This window comes from Balaenoptera musculus, chromosome 20, assembly GCF_009873245.2.
Source record: "Balaenoptera musculus isolate JJ_BM4_2016_0621 chromosome 20, mBalMus1.pri.v3, whole genome shotgun sequence".
Classification (NCBI taxonomy): domain Eukaryota; kingdom Metazoa; phylum Chordata; class Mammalia; order Artiodactyla; family Balaenopteridae; genus Balaenoptera; species Balaenoptera musculus.
The window spans coordinates 19,312,314-19,329,863 of NC_045804.1; the positions used below are offsets into that span (position 1 = coordinate 19,312,314).

The following is a 17,550-nucleotide window of genomic DNA, read 5'->3' on the forward strand; positions in this document are numbered from 1 at the left end:
TGGCCTGGTTATGGGTGAGGAAGACCAAACATTGGTAAAGAGATTCAATGGTGGGCACTTCCCTGGTGGTCCAGTGGTTAAGAATCCTTAAGCCTTCCAATGCAGGGGATGGGGGTTTGATCCCTGGTCAGGGAACTAAGATCCTACATGCTGTGGGGCAACTAAGCCCTCTCCCTCTAGAGCCTGCACACTGCACCGAAATAGCCTGTGTGCCACCAGGAAGATCCTGCGTGCCACAACTAAGACCTGACACAGCCAAATAAATAAATAAATTTTAAATAAATAAATACTTAATGAATGAATGAAAGAGATTCAATGGTTAAGAGTTTAAGACTCTGGCACAGGGCAGACCTTGGCTCTGCTATTTTTGGGCAAGTCAAACTCTTCAAGGTCAGATTCATCTTCTGTAAAAGGGGAAATGGTTCTGGTACCTTCCTCATAGGCTTATTGAAAGCAATGCATTTGCCAATGTACAGGGCATGCTCTGCACAACATCTGGGGCAGGCTGGGTCCTCTGGAGGTTCTTAGGGGGAAGGAGAGGAGGCATGTTTGTGAGAACCTCTGCCATCCCCCCACAGTTCTGTTAAACCCGCCCCTCTCCTCCCACGGAGGTGGGCACAGAACTGGGCTTAATAGGGGCATGGTGGCCAGTTGCCTGGCCTAAGGTGGAGTTGGAGGCCAGGGCTGCCCCGCAGGACCAGGGACCAGAGGCAGGACGTGAATTGATTAACAGGTGAAGGCCCTGCCAGCTGTGGCCACCAGGGGGCACCCCCACCCCAGAGATGGCCTGGCCCAGTCAGACACACCCACTCCTCATCCGAAGAGACTCTGTTCTGGCCCGTCGTGGGGTAGAACAAAGTTCTGTTGGGACAGAACGTGACAGTCTTGGGTGCGGTTGGTCAGACTTCCCCAGGCAGGCCCAATGGCCTGTGGAAAACTCTCAGGCCCAAGGCAGAGGTCTGGATTATAACTCTGACTCTGCTACCCATGACCTTGGGCAAGCCTCTTCCCTCACTGGCCCGGTTCACAGGGTTGGAACGGACTCCAAAGTCCCTTCCAGCGCTAACAGTACGTGGTTCTCGGGTTTGAAGCCGGGTGGTTTCTTCTTTCTCACCCTAGCCCTTCTCCACTCAGGGCAGCACACACATGCCCGCTGGCAGTGAACCTGGCCAGGGAAGCCACCTGTCCCAGACCCTCAACTCCAAAGCACTGCGACACTAGGGAGGAGGGGCAGTGTGGGCGGGAGGAGGAGGAAGGGCAAGGTCAGGTGAACCTGAACCGAGAGCCTCAAAGGGTCTTGCTTCATTCGGGACAGACATCCGGTTTCCTCTGGTCTCTGCCAGGATTCCGGGGGCTTAAAGGAATGAGTCATGGGGGGGATTGGGGAGTTCCCAGCTAACCAGTTCGGCACAGGAACCAGGATGATGCCGCTCAACATGTGGGGTGGGGACAGGAGGCAAGACCCCAATGTTCCTATCTCAGGCCCCTGGCCCCTCAAGAGGGCACTCAGAGAGGCAGCCTCTGGGAATTGGGGGGATAGAAATAGGGCAACTAGTTTCTTCCTTTTCAGAATTGGTGGCCTAGGGAGCAGGTGGCTTGAGAATCCCAAGGGAGAGTGGCAAATGGGGCTGATCCAGGAGATGTGCCGGGGGAGGGCGGGAGGGAGGGCCCCGAGGCCTAGGCCCGCCTCTTCCCTAGGGTCAACCAGACTCCAGCCTCCCTGGCTTTTATCATTGGCTCAGCTTTTGTTCAGCGGTTCAGTTCAAACACTCTGGGGCAATTCAGACCTGGGTGGGGCTGAGGGGAGGAAGGGAGTTTGATGGGGGCAAGACGTCAAAGAAGAATCAGAGATTCCACAATTTCACAAAACTTTCGCAAACACTTTTTTTGTCCCAACCCCCCTGCATTGTCCTGGACACCAAATTTGCATAAATCTTGGGAAGTTATTACTAAGCCTTAGTCGCAGCACCAGGTAATTTCCTCCCAGGCCTCCATGGGCTTGTGTATAAAGGCCCCTGGACCTGGTCCCTGACAGAACCCAGAACCTACAGACCCATCCAGACCCCCGGCTGAACCTGCTGCCCAGAGCCCCATGAAGCTGATGGGTGAGTGTCCGGGCCCCAGGAGGGGAGAGCTGCGGGGGCCGTAGTGGCAGAGGGCAGGGTCCCCGGGCTCCCAGAAAGGTCTGCACGTCTCCTGAGCCCCTGTCTGCTCCCAGCCCTGCAGCTGCTGCTCTGGCACAGCGCACTCTGGATGGTGCAAGAAGCCACCCCCCTCGGCCCTGCCAGCTCCCTGCCCCAGAGCTTCCTGCTTAAGTGCTTAGAGCAAGTGAGGAAAATCCAGGCTGATGGCACCGAGCTGCAGGAGAGGCTGGTGAGTGAGGGCAGCCTGCGGAGGGGCGGGGAGGGGATAGAGATGCTGCAGCAGGGGGCAGGGAGGAAAGAAGTTGCGCAGGGCAGAGCTGAGGGGAGAGAGAGAAGCAGAGGGAAGCAAAGGGAAGCAAAGGGAACCGTGGGGAAGACGGCATCAGGAAGGGACATGGGATGGGAGAGGAGAGACTCAGGGGAAATGGGAGAAAATTAGGAGAGGCAGAGCCCTGGGCGGCTGGTGGGGAACTGGGGGAAGAACCCCTACGGGACAGTGCTGGGAGGGGCTGGCTGGGGGCTTGGACGGAGGAACGGGGCTGAGAAGCCTGGCAGGACGTGGAGGGAGGGGAAGATGTGGATGTGGAGAGATGGGGGCACTCGGGAAGGAGCCGCCCGGCTCTGCCAGTGCCCCTCACTCAGCATCCTTCCCATCCCCAGTGTACCACCCACAAGCTGTGCCACCCTGAGGAGCTGGTGCTGCTTGGGCACTCTCTGGGCATCCCCCAGGCTTCCCTGAGTAGCTGCTCCAGCCAGGCCCTGCAGCTGGTGAGTGTCCGGAGGGGAGAAGGGAGATGAGGGGACGGGCGGGAAAGGATGACCTGGAAGGCTCCCCAGTCCTCCAGGCTCCATGCTGGGGCCCTGAGGGGAGCAGCCCAGGCAGCGTCCCCTGACTCTCCTATCCCATCTCCCAGACAGGCTGCCTGAGCCAGCTGCACGGCGGCCTCTTCCTCTACCAGGGCCTCCTGCAGGCCTTGGCGGGGATCTCCCCAGAGTTGGCCCCCACCTTGGACATACTGCAGCTGGACGTCACCGACTTTGGCACCAACATCTGGCTGCAGGTGAGTCTCTTTGGGAGCAGCAAGCGTTAGGGGCCCAGACCGAGCCGGTCCTCAAAGGTGGTGCTGCCAGCCTGGGGACCCCGGAGTTCTCTAGGGCTGGGGCAGGAACATTCTCGGTGGGCTGGATGTAGGGAGCTACCACCTCATCCCAGGACCCTCCCCCATCCCCCCTAGTTGAGGGCATGAGGCGGGGTCACTGGACCTTAAAGAGACCTGGGTTCGGTCCTGGCTTCACCATGAACCCTGGATCGTCTGCAGCCCATCAGCCCTTCGCCTTTCCTCCCTGTGCTAACTACCCACTCAGCAGGGCCTGATTGCTGACCTCATCTTCCCCCACAGATGGAAGACCTGGGGGTGGTCCCTGCCGTGCAGCCCACCCAGGGCCCCATGCCGACCTTCACCTCGGCCTTCCAGCGCCGGGCAGGAGGGGTCCTGGTTGCTTCCAAGCTGCAGAGCTTCCTGGAGCTCGCATACCGTGTCCTGCGCTACCTGGCCGAGCCCTGAGCAAAGCCCTCCCCCTCCAGTGTATTTATCTCTATTTAATATTTATGCTTATTTAAACCTAGTATTTAAAGACGGGGAAGACAGAAAGGAGCCCCAGACTCCTGGGTCCTTCCCTGCACCTCCAAGTTTCATTCTCCTGCCTGTAGCAGGGAGAAAAACTCCCGTCTTCCCGTCCCCTGGACTGGGAGGGAGTTGGTAAATACCAAGTATTACTTCCTGTGACTGCTCCCTGCCTGGCCCCGTGGTGGGCTCTGGGGAGAGCCACAGCGAACCCCTACCCTGAGGTGCCTACCTCAGGGCCCTTGGAATCATCGGGAAGTCTCCCACGTGGGAGATGAGACAGCCCTGTTTAATATTTAAACAGCAGTGTTCCCCAACTGGGTCCTTGCACCCCTGGCTCTGGCCTGACTTGGCTGCTTCCCTTGAGTCCCCTTTGCCTCGGGCACGAAGCCCATCAGAGGCAGCCGGAGCCGGGACGCTTGACCCTGGGGTCCCGCAAATTTGCTGGGGAATCGTTTTAAGATTTTTTGGGGGCACATTTTGACTCCTTGTGTGGGGAGCCCAGGCATCAGCGACGCCTCTTGTTTTTCTGGATGCGCTACAGACACCATCAGGCTAGTGGCGCCTGCCCCACCCCGCCGGGGTCAGGGTCGGGATTCTGACTCCTTTTCAGGCTGGGCAGTCGTGTCTCTGCCTTGCTGGGTGGGACTGGGAATGTGGGAGGGAAAAGATGAGGGGGCTCGTGTGACGGGGTGTGAGAGGGACGCTCGACTGTTCACCTTCCCCCTCAGCCCCCACTTTCTCATTGTAGCCAAACTTCACGATAATAAAGTGTTTGTCTCCAGTAAATGTCCTTCCTCCTTCTTGAGTCCAGCTGGTGCCTGGCCAGGGGTCGCGGGCGGGGAGTTGAATGGAGGGCGAGGCCCGAAGGAGGGGAAGAGGAGGTGCACCCACTGGGTGCAGACACTGGGCCGGGTGCTAGGACACGGCAGTGAACAAGGCAGGCGTGGTCCCTGCCCTCGTGGAGCCACCGCCTAGCAGGGAGGACGGAAGGTAGATGGGTCACCCGTACCGGGAGAGGAGAGAGTAGGGTTGGGAGAGGGGGACGGGGGCGCTCAACAGTCCAGACACAGATGGACACGGGCCTGAAGTGAGGGAGGATTTAACATGTGCACAGGGCTTCAGTTTACCATCTTCCATAAACCTTCACCCATCCATGCTCACAGCTGCCCACAAAGATAGAATTATGAAGGGCCTTTTACAGATTAGGAAGCTGAGGTCAAGGTGACAGCTTGGGTTGGACCCCAAATTCCAGGCTCTGCACTTCTGTCCCTCGTCAAGCACTGCCTCTGATCTGGCAGGGAGCCCGCAGCCTTCCTACCTGTCTCGGGCCTCATGGGCTGAAGAGGCCTGAGCTCACACCTGGGGAGACCGGAGGGGCGCTTCACAGCACAGGTTCACGACAAACCTCTCTGTGCTCTCAGCTGAAGATGCACGTATGCTTCCAGGCTGCCACCACCAGACCAAGGACGTCCAGATGGCCAACCAGTCCCCAGGTCCCCTCCCAAGACTTCCCCATCCTCAGCTCCTGAGTCACTTCCCACTTCCCTTCCCCATCTGGTTCCTTAGAAGCAGGGTCGGGCTGAGTGGGGCTAGAACCCCCAGCTGCACGGCTCAGGGTCCCCCCCCTCTCTAGTTGGTCCTGAAGAAACGGGGCTTGGAGAAGAGCAGGCAAAGAAGGGTTAAACAGTTCCTGCCTTCATCCCCCCTCATCCCTCAGCCCCTCACCCCTCATACCCCCAGTCCTCTTCTGGAGAGGAAAGATCCAGCTCCGGGCCAGTCAGACGCTGGGTGGGGCTTGGCCGGGCTGGGGAACATCAGAACAGGACACCCTACCCCAGCACCAGCGGGGCCTTTAGCCAAAACCTCTCCCTTTTCAGAGTAAGTCTGACTTTGCGAGGTGGGGGGAAGCGGCAGGCAGGTATGAGGAAGGGAAGCTGCTCCCACCGCAGCCCTGCCCCGCCCCTACTGAGTGCACAAACAAGGAGCCTGAGCCCAGCCCTCCTCTGGGCACCCTCCTGCTCCCTCCACCACGGACTGCGCGGGTCCAAGGCGCGGAGACAGCGTTCCCCACCCCCATCGCACACAGGCACCCACAGCACCAACAGGCACAGAGGGATCCACGAGGTCTTTATTTACAAGCCAGCCGAGGTGAACACACCTCGTGTAAAAAGAGATAATACATATATACACATATACCCTGCACCTATCAAGTTCCCCGGAGGTAAACCCACTCTTGGAAGCGGGAGGCGCGCACAGGGGTCGGGCGGGAGGGCTGCAGTGAGACCGCCCTGAGTCAAGGAACCAGGCTGCTCACACGCATCAGGTACTGGCAGTGGGGAAGGAAATTATGAAAGAAACTGGGAGCCGTCTTAGAGGTCAGAAGTCAGGAGCAAGGGAAAGATCTGGAAACCGACCGAGGGCGGTTACATCATGTGGATATGAGCAATGATGTCTCATCTTTCCACACGTCCTTTTCTGAGGCGCCCGGGGCTGGGACCCTCCCTGCCAGCCCCTGCGGTCGCTCCAAGCCCCTCAGAGGGCGGCAATGGCTTTGGCAGCCACCTGGCGGCCCAGGGGCAGGCTGAGGTCCGTGATGGCCAGAACCACCTTGGGGCTGGACATGGCTGACACCTTCACCAGTTCCGATACCTGTCAGACAGACAGACAGCTGCTCAGCAAGGTAATGGTGGGTGCGATGCCCAGGAGGAAGGAGCCCTCCCTACCGGCCGCCGGACCCCAAGCTCTCCTGAGACTTGCTGACCCGCTCTGAGCTGGAGGGTGGGCCGGCGGGCCCGGGGGCGCGGCACTCACGGTGGTAAAGGGCATGAACTGCAGGATGCTGCCTCGGCCGCCCTGCTCCAGGCAGCCCACGCAGTCCTCCATGAACCACTGCACGAACTGCGTGTGGGGACCGGCGGTCCGAGACCCCAGGATGGAGGAAATGAGCAGGAACAGGTTGGCTGTGAGGAAAGGGTGGCGGGGGAAGGAGAAGGATTCCGTGAGAAGGGTTTGCGAAGAGGTCAGATTCTGGGAGAAGAAAGAAGTGCTAAGGGTGTCCCCCCAAATGCGGACGTCAAAGAGAGAAAGTACAAAGGAAAGCTGGGGGCGAGCCAGAGAGGGACGAGGTGGGGGCCCGGGGGAGACAGGAGAGCTGGCAATCAGGGGAGACAGAGGGCCGAGGGGAGGAGGGTCAGGAGCAGGGGTGGGAGGACTCACCCAGGACTCGGTTCAGCGGGTCCCTCATGTTAACCGTGTGGAGCTGGGAGGCCGACAGGGAGCTGCTCATGGACCGGTCCGCTGTGGGGCAAGCGAGGGAGCACTGAGGAAACGGCCTCCTGCGTTCCAAACCGCCGCCCACGGGAGCCCTCACCTGTCGGGGGTGGAGGGCCCGGCCGGAGAAGATGCTTGGGTCCAGTCACACGGGCCCCAAATACAGACTTCCCCACAAGCAGGTAAGAGAGAAGAACTACCATCTGGTCAGCACCGCCAGGTGCCAATCTGCGGGCTGCATATGGCTGAAACTGCCAATCCTCACGTCTCCATTTTATAGACAAAGAAGCTGAGACTAAGATTTGCTAAGTAACTAGCCAAAGGTCATAGCATCTTTCCTCTGTTCAAGTGCACAATTGGTCCCCTAGTCCCTAAAAGACCTCAGAGAAACTTCTAGGCTCAGGAGAAATCTCTGGAAACAGGAAAAATTAAATGCCACGGAAGAGCCCTTAGCAGGGAGAGGCGATGACATCTAGGGAAGCAGGTGGAGTCAGGGTGCTCTCCAGGCAGGAAGAGTGGGAAGCAGCCCCAAGTGCCAGCCCAGGCCTCGGGGCCTGTTTCAGGGGAAGGAAGGCCAGAGCTGTGAGTCAGTGGCACAGACTGTGCCCAAGGCACTGAACTCATCGCCGTGAGGAGTGGGGAAGGGTCAACTATGCACCCCGGGCTGGGATGGGATCTGGGCAGAAGAGCTTCAGCCCTCAGGGAGTGATCCACAGCAACCTCTGGTCGCTCGAGGACAGGAGACAGAGCAGCTGTAGGCGACAGAACGGGGCAGACTCCTACCACAGCCTCTCTGACCAGCCAGCGAGACGCAGAGCAGCTCTCAGGAGGAGTGAGTTCCCGGGAAAGGAAACAGCCCGCCCGGCCCCTGTCCACACACTCACTGGGACTCGAAAGGATATTTGCATCCTCCTCATTGGAGCTCAGCAGTCGCATCAGCTTCGAGGGCTGCATGTCATCCAAGGGGAAGAGGCTGATGTAATCCTGGGGGGCAGGAGAGCCACTGTTACCCACAGCTGCATCCCCAAATCTGCCAGGACTGGGAAGAGGGCTGGAGCTCAGGTCGGAGTCAAGCCCCCATAGGCCGCAGGCAGCATCTCCAGGGGGTCAGCTTCCCTCTCCTCGCCCCTCCCACACAGTCACCCCTGACACAGTGGCCCAGAGGCAGGGACCATGCCTGGCTGCCTGTGCCCGGGAAGGCGCCTCTTACCAGAAGAGGCTCAGTGAACATCTGCTGAACAAGCACAGGGGCAATGAACGGGGGAAGGGGCCCCTAGCCTACCTCGATGTCTTCACGCTGTCTCTTCTTTTGGCGGGAGGACGCCTGCCCCTTGTGGGAAGAGTAGGAACTCAGGGCACACCAGACGGCCAGCCTGGCAAAGGGGTCCAGGAAAAGGGGGTAAAATCAAAGAGGCCCCAACGCGGTTTCTGTGCCCATGCTGATCAGGCCCCACCCGACAGGGCTTCCCCACAGCCCAGCTTCCTGGGTGGCCCAGGCAGGGTGCCCCACTCCGGGCTGGGGGGACTTAAGGCTCTCCACAAAATCCTACTTGGCGAGAGCGGTGCCAGGGGGGTCCATGAGGCTGTGCCACTTGGAGGAGTCGGTGAGCAGGCCAGGCAGGATGTGGCCCAGCAGGACCAGGGTCACTTGCTGCATGTCCAGACAGAAGATGGAGTAGAGCAGCTCCACTGCCCGCAGCGTGTGCTCCTTGCGCGTCTCCTTCAACAGCTCCTGGATGGACGGGGCAGAGGAGGACCGAGGAGCTGAGGGCCCTCAACGTGGCCAATGACGTCCTGCAACTCCCTTCAGACCCCAGGAGCTCCCGAGGCGAGGACCGGCCTCTGGAGTCCAAGGAATCTTCTCTGCATTCAGTGGGCCTCGCAGAGAAGCCCGGCCGACTGGGCTGGGGGTTGGGAATCCAGAGGACCAGACCACACTTGGTCCTGTCAGGCGTCTTCTCAGCTGTCTCCGGCAGTCTGAGGACGCCTGCTCCCCCCAGCCCACCCCCACCCCCGACCCCAGTACCTTAATCAGGTTGTTGCAGAACCAGTAGACGCCTCCCATGTGCAGCAGGGTGTCAAAGATGTGGATGGAGCGACTGTCCACCCATCCCTTCTCCAGCACCTTAGCAAATATGTCCGTCAGCACCTCCTTGATGGGTCGCTTGGGGGGCAGCAGGTTCCAGTAGGGCATGGTGTCCATGCCCGTGGACGGGAACTTGATCTGTGTGGCCGTCTGCTGCAGCACGTCCGCACACATATGCTCCAGGATGGAGCTCATGATCACCACCCTGATGGGAGGAGGGAGGCGGGAGGGCCTGTGGTTCAGGCAGCAGCAGGTTCAATAGCTGGGGTGGGGGCAGGAACATGCAGGCCCAACTCTTCCCAGGACTCGGAATACCAAATTAACCCCATTCTATGCTGAGGGAGGAGACAAGGGGAAGTTGCAAACCCCTAGGAGACCTGACCCCACGAGTCCTGCTCCGGCACCAGCCTACGGGGGGCGGGGGCACTTGCCTCCCCCAGATCATTCTAGCAATATATTCATACTTTCTCTCACTCTCTCTCTCCAACTTCCTCCATCCCCCAGGCCTGGGCCCTGACAATCCTCTGGCATAAATAAATACAATCACTTCCCTCTAGGCTGAGTGCCTGCGGGGGTTCCCCACCCAGCCTTGGCCTCCTCCCAAAGTAACTGTTACTTCCAGGACAGGGGCCCAAGGGCTGCCCCACAAGACTTTTCCCGGCCGTTGGTAGCTGGGCAAATGTAAGTGTATATCCAGGAATTTTCTCATGAAGAGTCTTCGACAGTGAATGCAGGCCTGGGCCTGAGCGCTAACCGTTCGGGGAACACTGGGTGGCTCTGGGAAAGTCACCATGACTTTCACGGCCACTATTTCCACCTGCATGATGGAGCCACAGATTTCCCAGATAGGAGTCAGGGTGCTTAGAATGGATTACGTCATAGAAAACAGTCCATTACTTTTGCGGGGAGGATGATGAGGGAGGGGAGGAATAAAGAGGAGGCGAGGGAAAAAAGAGGAGATGTCATTTTACAGATCCTCCCAACCTCAACCTCATTTCAGCTCAGTGTTTCCACTTCTCTTAAAAGACATCCTGATGGCTACCTTGTGGGTCATCACTCATAACTCATTGCTTGGTGCATGCCCACGTTCATAGCAGCACTATTCACAAAAGCCAAGAAGTGAAAGAAACCCACGTGTCCATCAACCAAGGGATGGATAAGCAAAATGTAGTATATACATACAATCCAGCCTTAAAAAGGAAGGAAATTCTGACACACGCAATGACATGGTTGAACCTCGGGGACATTACACAAAGTGAGATATGCCCGCCACAAAAAGACAAACACTGTATGATTCCACTTACACGGGGTACCTAAAGAAGTCAAATTCATAGAAACAGAAAGTAGGACGGTGGTTGCCGGGGGCTGGGGGAAGGACAGGAAGGGGTGTTGTTTAACGGGTCCAGGTTCAGATTTACAAGATGAAAAAGTTCTGGATATGTTTCACAACAGTGTGAATATACTTAACACACTACTGAACTGTATCCTTAAAAATGGTTAAGGTGGTAAACTTTATGTTATGTAGTTTTTACCATATTGTTTTAAAAAAGCTTATTGGATGGGCAAATGAACCAACACCACTGAACTCAACACAGCTGAAGTCGCTAGGGAGGTCCTCGAAGTCCCTGAAAAGCCCAGGCAGGAAAATGGCACAGAAGATAGCTGGGCCTGGAGGGGCAGGGCAGGGAGGGGGTGGACAGGCCCAAGGCCTATAAAATCTACAGATGGGCTCACAGTTCCTTCAGAGTGACAGAGCTAAGATAACCATTCCGTTCTGGCAAGCCAGCTCCCCAGGACTCGAGCTCTTTGAGGGCAGGAATCATCGCCACGTGGGGTCTGTAGTTCTGGCGCACACACAGCAGGTGCTGGATAATAACACTCCCGGCACAGAGACACACACTAAGTGTTGCTCAGTCAGTGAGTGAAGACGTGACTGAGAACGTGAGTGAGTGAGGAAGAGAGTGCGCAGGCGAGCAGCACGTTTGGGAAGGTAGGAGAAGAGGAAGAGGGTGGTTTCTGGAGGCGCTGCCTTCTCAGGACAGACCTGCGGAGTTCCAGAAGGGAGGGGGTGGGCCACTGACCTCTCGTTGTAGAACTGCAGGGTGTTCTCGCTGTACAGCGGCCCTGCCAGCTGGCGGATCATCTGCAGCGACTTCTCACGCTCGTCCAGCCCCAGCATCCGCACGTGGGCCACAAGCCAGGCCACAGCACACACTGCCAGGCTGCACACCTTCCCCTTGATGTTATCGGTGATTTTCTGGGGGGGGGGAAAGGGTGATGGGGCCGCCCTCTCCCCTTCCTTGGCCACCACTTGCCCCGGCCTCCGTGGGCAGCTCAGCGCGGCAGTGGGATCCAGGGCCACGTTCCACGCCTCTTTTCACCACAAGTTTGACTTTCCCCAAGTTCCCTGTCGGGGAGGGAGCAGCTAAGACTATGACTACAGAAAGATCAAGAGCCACACACAGGCTCCTGGATTAAGGGCCTTTTCGTTGTTACGAAATCTAACAAGCTATCGAAGACTGCCTCTGAGTCTCAGGGAAGAGAGAAGGCTGCTGGAAAGGTGGGGCTACCTGGATGGACTCAAAGGCCAGCACCCCATTCTCCCAGGCATTGAGGATTTCCAAGATGGCCGCCGAAATGTTGAGACAGGCTTCATGCCACTTCATCTGCCTACAAGAGGGTGGGAATGGCAGAAAAATCACCACTGGGGGGCATGGGATGGGCTGAGGGAGAGGGTCTGGGCCCTACCCGCACTACCACCCTCGGAGTGGGCGCCCAGGCCACTGACACCAGCTTTATCTCCGAGGAATTGTTGAGCAGAGCCACCAGGGACTCCACTTTGGTGGAGTCAGGCCGGAAGCAGGGGTGGTCAGGGTTCAGGATTTTTCCCTCCTCGGGCATGCAAGTCTGCATCCAGGTCTCAAAGAAGAACACCTCTCCTCCCGTGTTTGACTCGGACAGGATCACCTGAGAAAGGAGGGGGTTGGGAGGTGCAGCACCCTGCACCTGGTTTCCTGCCCAGTGGCTTCCCAGCTCCCAGCCTGAAGAACTGGGGACAAATTGATCTGAGGGAGAAAGACAGGGGCTATGCTGCCACCTAGTGGTGGGTGTGGAACTGAAGGATTCAGGACATGACAAGGGGGCATCTATTGACTTGGGGCGGGGGCATCTGATTTCTGCAGCCAGGAGAACTGGCTTGGGACACTGACAGGGCGTGGGGTAGGGGTGTGAGGTGGAGAGAGTTATTGGTTGTTACCTTCCCCTTTGTCCCAAGTGCCCCAATCCTGACTGCTCCCCGTCACTCACCTCTGAGCCATAGGTCTGGGCCACGTGGCACAGCATGAGAAAGGAGATGTCAAAGAGCAAGGCTCGAACTGAGGCCGCCTTGGCTGTGAAGGATGAAAAGGCTGACCCCCAGCCTAGGGCAGGGGCCCAAAGGCCTTGTCTGGGTCGGGAGGGGCTCAGGATCTGCCTCGAGGAAGGTCAGGGACCGAGTGGCTCCTTCAAAGCTCTGAGGCTCAGAATCCTTTTCTTGAGTCTCAGTTGGAACATCATCCCTTCCTTGGAACCAGAGACTCCTGAACCCTCCTTTCCCCCAACACCTGACCAAATCGTAACAGGGGATGGAGAGAGACAAAGGGTGGTTTGGGAAGAATGCTTTTCCCAGCATGACCCTCTTTCAAGGCTCCCCAAAAGCTTCAGTCAGCCATCCCTAGGGGAGAACACAGCCTCCCCGGGATGAGCAAAAGCGCTCGCTTCCCTCCCCTGTTCTCTCCCTCCACACCCCTCCTTCAGCACCACTGGGTCTGGGGGCGTGTGGAGCTGACTTACTGCTTTCTTCACTGCGGTGTGTCGTGAATTCGTTCAAACTGCAGAAGGAATGGAGACAGGTCGCATCAACCAGGGCAAGGGCTGGGCAGCGGCTGGGGTCAGGGGCTCCGCCCACTAGAGTCTGAATTATGGGTTCAACTTAAAAGGAACACCATTGCTACAGAAACAAGAACTCTATTTTTAAAAGATTTCCAAGGCCTAGAGAATGGCTCACTGAATGGAACAACCTTCTATACATCAAATTCCAGGTCAATCCACAAAGTCAGCAGAATTTGAGAGTCCCTTATTAATAAGTGGGTATGAACACAATCCCTCCACATCTGCTGTTCAACACCTCATCACCTTGCCAAACACCTCCACTCCATCCTCAGCTGAAGAGAAAACAGCACTTCATGTCCAGAGAATGGGCCCTTCCCCCAGGTCTCCAGCTGGGATGCTCTGCCTTGGCATCTCTGGGGAGACTCAGACCCCAGTGCCTCGCCCTTATTCTGCCACCTCCTCCTTTGTTTTTTGCTTTCTTCCTTTTTAATATTTATTTATTTATATTTGGCTGTGCCGGGTCTTAGTTGCGGCACACGGGATCGTCATTGCAGCACGCGGGATCTTTCAGTTGCGGCATGTGAACTCTTAGTTGTAGCATGTGAACTCCTAGTTGCGGCATGTGGGGTCTAGTTCCCTGACAAGGGATCGAACCCGGGCCCCCTGCATCGGGAGCACAGAGTCCTAGCCACTGGGCCACCAGGGAAGTCCCCACCTCCTCCTTCACACATGCCTCCCAGACCCCGGTCAGGGGCTCAGGCTTCCTTACTTGATGAATTTCCGGGCAAAGGACTTAAGCTTCCCAGTGGCCGCAGCAGCAGCCAGCAGCAAGTCCAGGCTCTTCCCAGACAGCATGTGGCCCAGGACCCCTAGCAGCCCCTCCGGGGACTTGGAGTGGTCTGCATCCATCGTCTGGGGACAAGACAGGACATCAAGTCCCGAAGGACACTGAAGACCCCCCAGATACAGCCTAGCCACAGTTTCTCTCTCTGCATGTCTCCATTAAACGGGATACCAGGACCTGCCATTTAATCGACATCTGACTCCAATCTGGAAATCCGTTCCTTAAATTCTTTGCTCTCCGATCCATTCCTCTCAGCTAAACTGGGACGATGGCGCTGGAGTCAGGATGGGCGAGGTCTCTGCTGTGCGATTCAGCGTTGTTTCCGCACCCACCACAGCGCCTGGCTGACCAGTGAAGCTCAACAAACACTTGTTTCCAGGGGCGCTTCCCTCAACTTCCCCCTTTCTCTACTTCCAAAGTAACCAGAAGAGAGAGAGGTCCGTGGCCTATTTACTTATCTGGAAGAAGAGGGAAACTGGAAAGAGGGAAGGCATGCCCCTGGTGGCAAGGGAACAGCGCACTCACTTTGAGGATGTTGGTGACGGTGGGCTCCGCGCGGAGGATCAGCCCGGGGTTGGGCTGGATGTTGGCATTTTCATCTGATTTCAGCTGGGGTGCGTGCTCCCGGTCTGCTTTGCTGTGGCCACAAGAGAAGGTAAGGGAACAGAGATGAATTCCTGACACGCTCCTTAGTCCAGGCCCAGAAGCAGAGGCACAGAGAAGGCGCGAAGCACATAAGCACCGCTGGGCTCGGTGATGTTTATGAAAGCGCATCCAGTATCGCAATTGCTTCAAACCGTCTCTAGTCCTTACATCTATTTTGAAAGTTCATTTAAGACTCAAGGAAGTTTTACAATTTCTACTTCGATCACAAAGGAAGGCGAGAGTTAAAGCCCTAACAGTGCAAAACCCTGGTCTGCAGAAATCAGCATCTCCTGTCCCTGGTAACCCTAGGTGTGGTTCCCGTCACCCACACTCAAACCCTCGACAGGAGGGAAAAGGCACCCAGCAGCCCAGTCTGGACATGAGGCGGGTGGTCAAGGGGCCCTTGGGCCAGCCCGGGAGCTCATACTTACCGCTTGGCCATGAGGTTGTTCGTACTGGCTTCAGACAGAAGCCCCTGCTTGCTACATTCTTGGAGTAGGAAATTTGTACAGTCACAGCTGTGAGGGAAAAAGATGATGGGGGGCCTAGGCATACTGCAGGGATTATTAATGGGGAGCCGTGAGGCCCTGCCCAACATCCTCCCTCCTTTAGGGTGAAGAACATTTTGAGGGCCTGAGGGAAGGGAGAGGGGCTTGGGCGCTCGGCAACCACGGAGCTACTGCCTCCTGCCCCTGCCGAGAGGAGGAGCAAGGAGCCGGTCCCCTGGTGCTGATCTGGCACAAAGAGCAGGGGAAGAGCCAGAACTCCTTCCAGTACAGCGAGGTGAGCAGGGGACCTCATACTTGCAGCGCTGGTCAGCTTTGTCCAGCAAGGGTGTGAGCTTCAGCAGGAACTCAAAAGCAGAATTGACATCCTCAGTAAAGTCCTGCAAAGAGACAGAAACTGCCATCTGGCTTCCAGGTCCTCCGCTCCACCCATGGCCCGTGATGCGGGCTCACGAAGACACCCTGCTGGGTACAGCAGCCTACAGGCCGGCCGTGCCCACTGCCGGCTTCCAGCGACTGGACGAGGACAGCATGGGGCATCGCTGCTCCCTGCCACCTCGGCCCTGGTCCTCTCGGGCACTCGCGCCTCCGGAGCAGCCTGGCTGCCTTCTGTGTGTGGGTGCCCGCAGATGCTCAGGGGATGCCCCCGCTTCCAGCCTTCCCCAGCACAAGGACGCACTACCGCCCAGGTAGGGCCAAGTGACCCTTCCCTTGCCCTTGTTTCTCCAGAGCTGTCACAAGGATTCACCCGTTCCCATGCCAACTCCCCAGCTCATTTCTTTAACTTACCTTGTCCCCATGGGAGTATTTCTTCAACTTCACCAAAACCTGTGGAATCTAGAGGGTGAGGCAGGGGGAAAAACAGGAAGCTCAATTTCTTCTCTCTTTCACCCAGAACGAAAGGCATCCCTTCCGTCCCCCTGCTCTGGGTTGAGACAGGAACACTCCTGCCCTGGAAGTGAAAGCACTCAAAGAGCCAAATGAGAAAGCTGACGTCTACCCAAGCGCCCGCTGCCCTCAGCCTGCAGGGCCCAGGAACCCCTCACTTCCGTGGCTCAACAAGGAAATGCTCTAAGTGAAAGTGGGCTCCCGGAGCTGCCCCGTGCCAACATGGCTGATGACCAAGCTCCCAGCACCTGTGGGCCAAGACATGGCAGAGGCCTGCCAAGCAGGCTGAACGGCCCTGGGACCTTCAGGGAAAATCACCAAGGGCAACTTGTGCTGGGGGACCTGGCAAGCTGGGCATGAAGTCAGCGGGGAGAAATGCGGGGCAAAGGTCCAGGGTGTCTCCGCTCTTCCTGAGAACCATCCTGAGACTGGCTCTCCGTGGCTCCCACATCCCCAGTACCTTCAGGAAAGTGAAAGCTGTCCACTTGAGCTCCCCCGTGCCCTCAGGAGACTCGATGAGGCCCACGAAGCAGGCTTTCCAGATCTCCAGGACAAAGAGCGGGGTGGGGATATGCTGTGGGAAGACCCAAGGGAGAGCATAAGAGGGCGCCCCCCCACCCTCCCGTCTCCTGACCCCCGGGGGTCAGTGGGTCACAGGCGGGCAGCACAGGCACCTCCCCGACTCTTGTGCAAGAACCAGGGACAGCAGGTGACATGGCAGAACCATTCCACCTGACGGAACCATGCACGTTCCACCACGAATTAGGAGAAACCCTATTTCTCCCTTGAAAGACCAGAAGATCCTCCCTCCCGCCCCCGCACAGCCGGCCCGCCCTGGGGACAGAGAAGCAGCCCTGGCCTCCCACCTGCATGCGTTTCACCATCATCAGCTGTTCCACCAGGGGCTGCGTCTCGCCCGTCAGGTTCATGGTGCCCTCAAGCAGGACCACCGCGTGGACGGTGGGGAAGCCAGTCTTGTGCAGCTGCTCAGAGTGCACGGACAGCATGCTGGGGATGCTGAGGGGACACGCAGGGGACAGCGTGCGGGGGGTGAGGAAGAGTCAGAGAGGAGGTGAGGGCAGAGGCGTCAGGGCCAGAGGCCACGTCTTCCCACCCATACCCGGGCCTTTGCTCTCTCCCTTCACCGGGTCACCCCGGGAGCAGGTACCTCCTAATGAGCGTGCCACACTGCTCAGCCTGGCTCCGGAGCTGGGGGTTGCTGAGACTGGCCAGGATCTCCCCAAGCTTCAAGAGACAATGCTCGATGGCAGTCCAGGAGGCTGGCAGAGAAAAGAAAATGCAGAGAATGATGGGGAGCAGAGGAGAGGGAGAGACTGGCCCCAAACTCCTTGACTTGGCCCCCCCTGGGCCCACAAAAACCACGCAGGGAGGCTTCCCCCGAGGATGGCGTGGAGGCTAGGGGCCTGAGGGCAGCATGCACTGTTTCCAGAAGGGGGGTGAGCACCAATGATGAAGCCGCTAGAAACGATTCCCAGAAGCCCGATTCCTTAGGGGTCGCCCACAGCTGACTTCAGAGACTAGGTACGGCAGAAGACAGGCAGTGACAGAGAGAGGCCCAGGGGGCTTGCAGTCCAGTGGCCAGAACAGGGAGGTGACCACAAATCTTTTCGAGAGTGGGCCAGCCTTGCCAGCGGCCACCGCTCTCCAC

The 17,550-nt window shown here is 57.8% G+C and overlaps 2 protein-coding genes and 1 non-coding gene across 9 annotated transcripts in view; 1 reads left to right on the plus strand and 2 right to left on the minus strand.

Annotated features, from left to right (window-relative positions):
- Positions 1 to 1,953: 1,953 nt before the first annotated feature.
- Positions 1,954 to 4,224, plus strand: CSF3 (colony stimulating factor 3). The gene is made up of 5 exons (XM_036837350.1): positions 1,954 to 2,105; positions 2,219 to 2,373; positions 2,805 to 2,912; positions 3,059 to 3,205; positions 3,545 to 4,224. Exons 1-5 carry the CDS (start codon positions 2,093 to 2,095, stop codon positions 3,707 to 3,709), a joined length of 588 nt encoding a protein of 195 aa, XP_036693245.1. The 5' UTR covers positions 1,954 to 2,092; the 3' UTR covers positions 3,710 to 4,224.
- Positions 4,225 to 5,882: 1,658 nt separating this feature from the next.
- Positions 5,883 to 17,550, minus strand: part of MED24 (mediator complex subunit 24) — a 32,027-nt gene continuing 20,359 nt past the window's right edge. For 5 of the 7 annotated variants that reach the window (XM_036837688.1, XM_036837690.1, XM_036837687.1 and 2 more), the window contains 20 exons: positions 17,050 to 17,161; positions 16,748 to 16,898; positions 16,342 to 16,455; positions 15,783 to 15,830; positions 15,291 to 15,373; positions 14,919 to 15,005; positions 14,368 to 14,479; positions 13,768 to 13,910; positions 12,960 to 12,997; positions 12,435 to 12,547; positions 11,917 to 12,095; positions 11,699 to 11,798; positions 11,210 to 11,385; positions 9,069 to 9,333; positions 8,593 to 8,774; positions 8,325 to 8,415; positions 7,927 to 8,026; positions 6,989 to 7,069; positions 6,584 to 6,732; positions 5,883 to 6,421 (listed from right to left, as the gene is read on the minus strand). In XM_036837688.1, the coding sequence (XP_036693583.1) occupies positions 6,305 to 6,421; positions 6,584 to 6,732; positions 6,989 to 7,069; positions 7,927 to 8,026; positions 8,325 to 8,415; positions 8,593 to 8,774; positions 9,069 to 9,333; positions 11,210 to 11,385; positions 11,699 to 11,798; positions 11,917 to 12,095; positions 12,435 to 12,547; positions 12,960 to 12,997; positions 13,768 to 13,910; positions 14,368 to 14,479; positions 14,919 to 15,005; positions 15,291 to 15,373; positions 15,783 to 15,830; positions 16,342 to 16,455; positions 16,748 to 16,898; positions 17,050 to 17,161 (2,441 nt within the window). In that variant the 3' untranslated portion in view covers positions 5,883 to 6,304. The remainder of the gene's footprint in view (positions 6,422 to 6,583; positions 6,733 to 6,988; positions 7,070 to 7,926; positions 8,027 to 8,324; positions 8,416 to 8,592; positions 8,775 to 9,068; positions 9,334 to 11,209; positions 11,386 to 11,698; positions 11,799 to 11,916; positions 12,096 to 12,434; positions 12,548 to 12,959; positions 12,998 to 13,767; positions 13,911 to 14,367; positions 14,480 to 14,918; positions 15,006 to 15,290; positions 15,374 to 15,782; positions 15,831 to 16,341; positions 16,456 to 16,747; positions 16,899 to 17,049; positions 17,162 to 17,550) is intronic. The other 2 variants (XM_036837691.1, XM_036837693.1) reach the window with 1 other exon arrangement.
- Positions 12,596 to 12,699, minus strand: LOC118887596. The gene has a single exon (XR_005018075.1). It is a non-coding gene; the product is annotated as a small nucleolar RNA SNORD124 (small nucleolar RNA).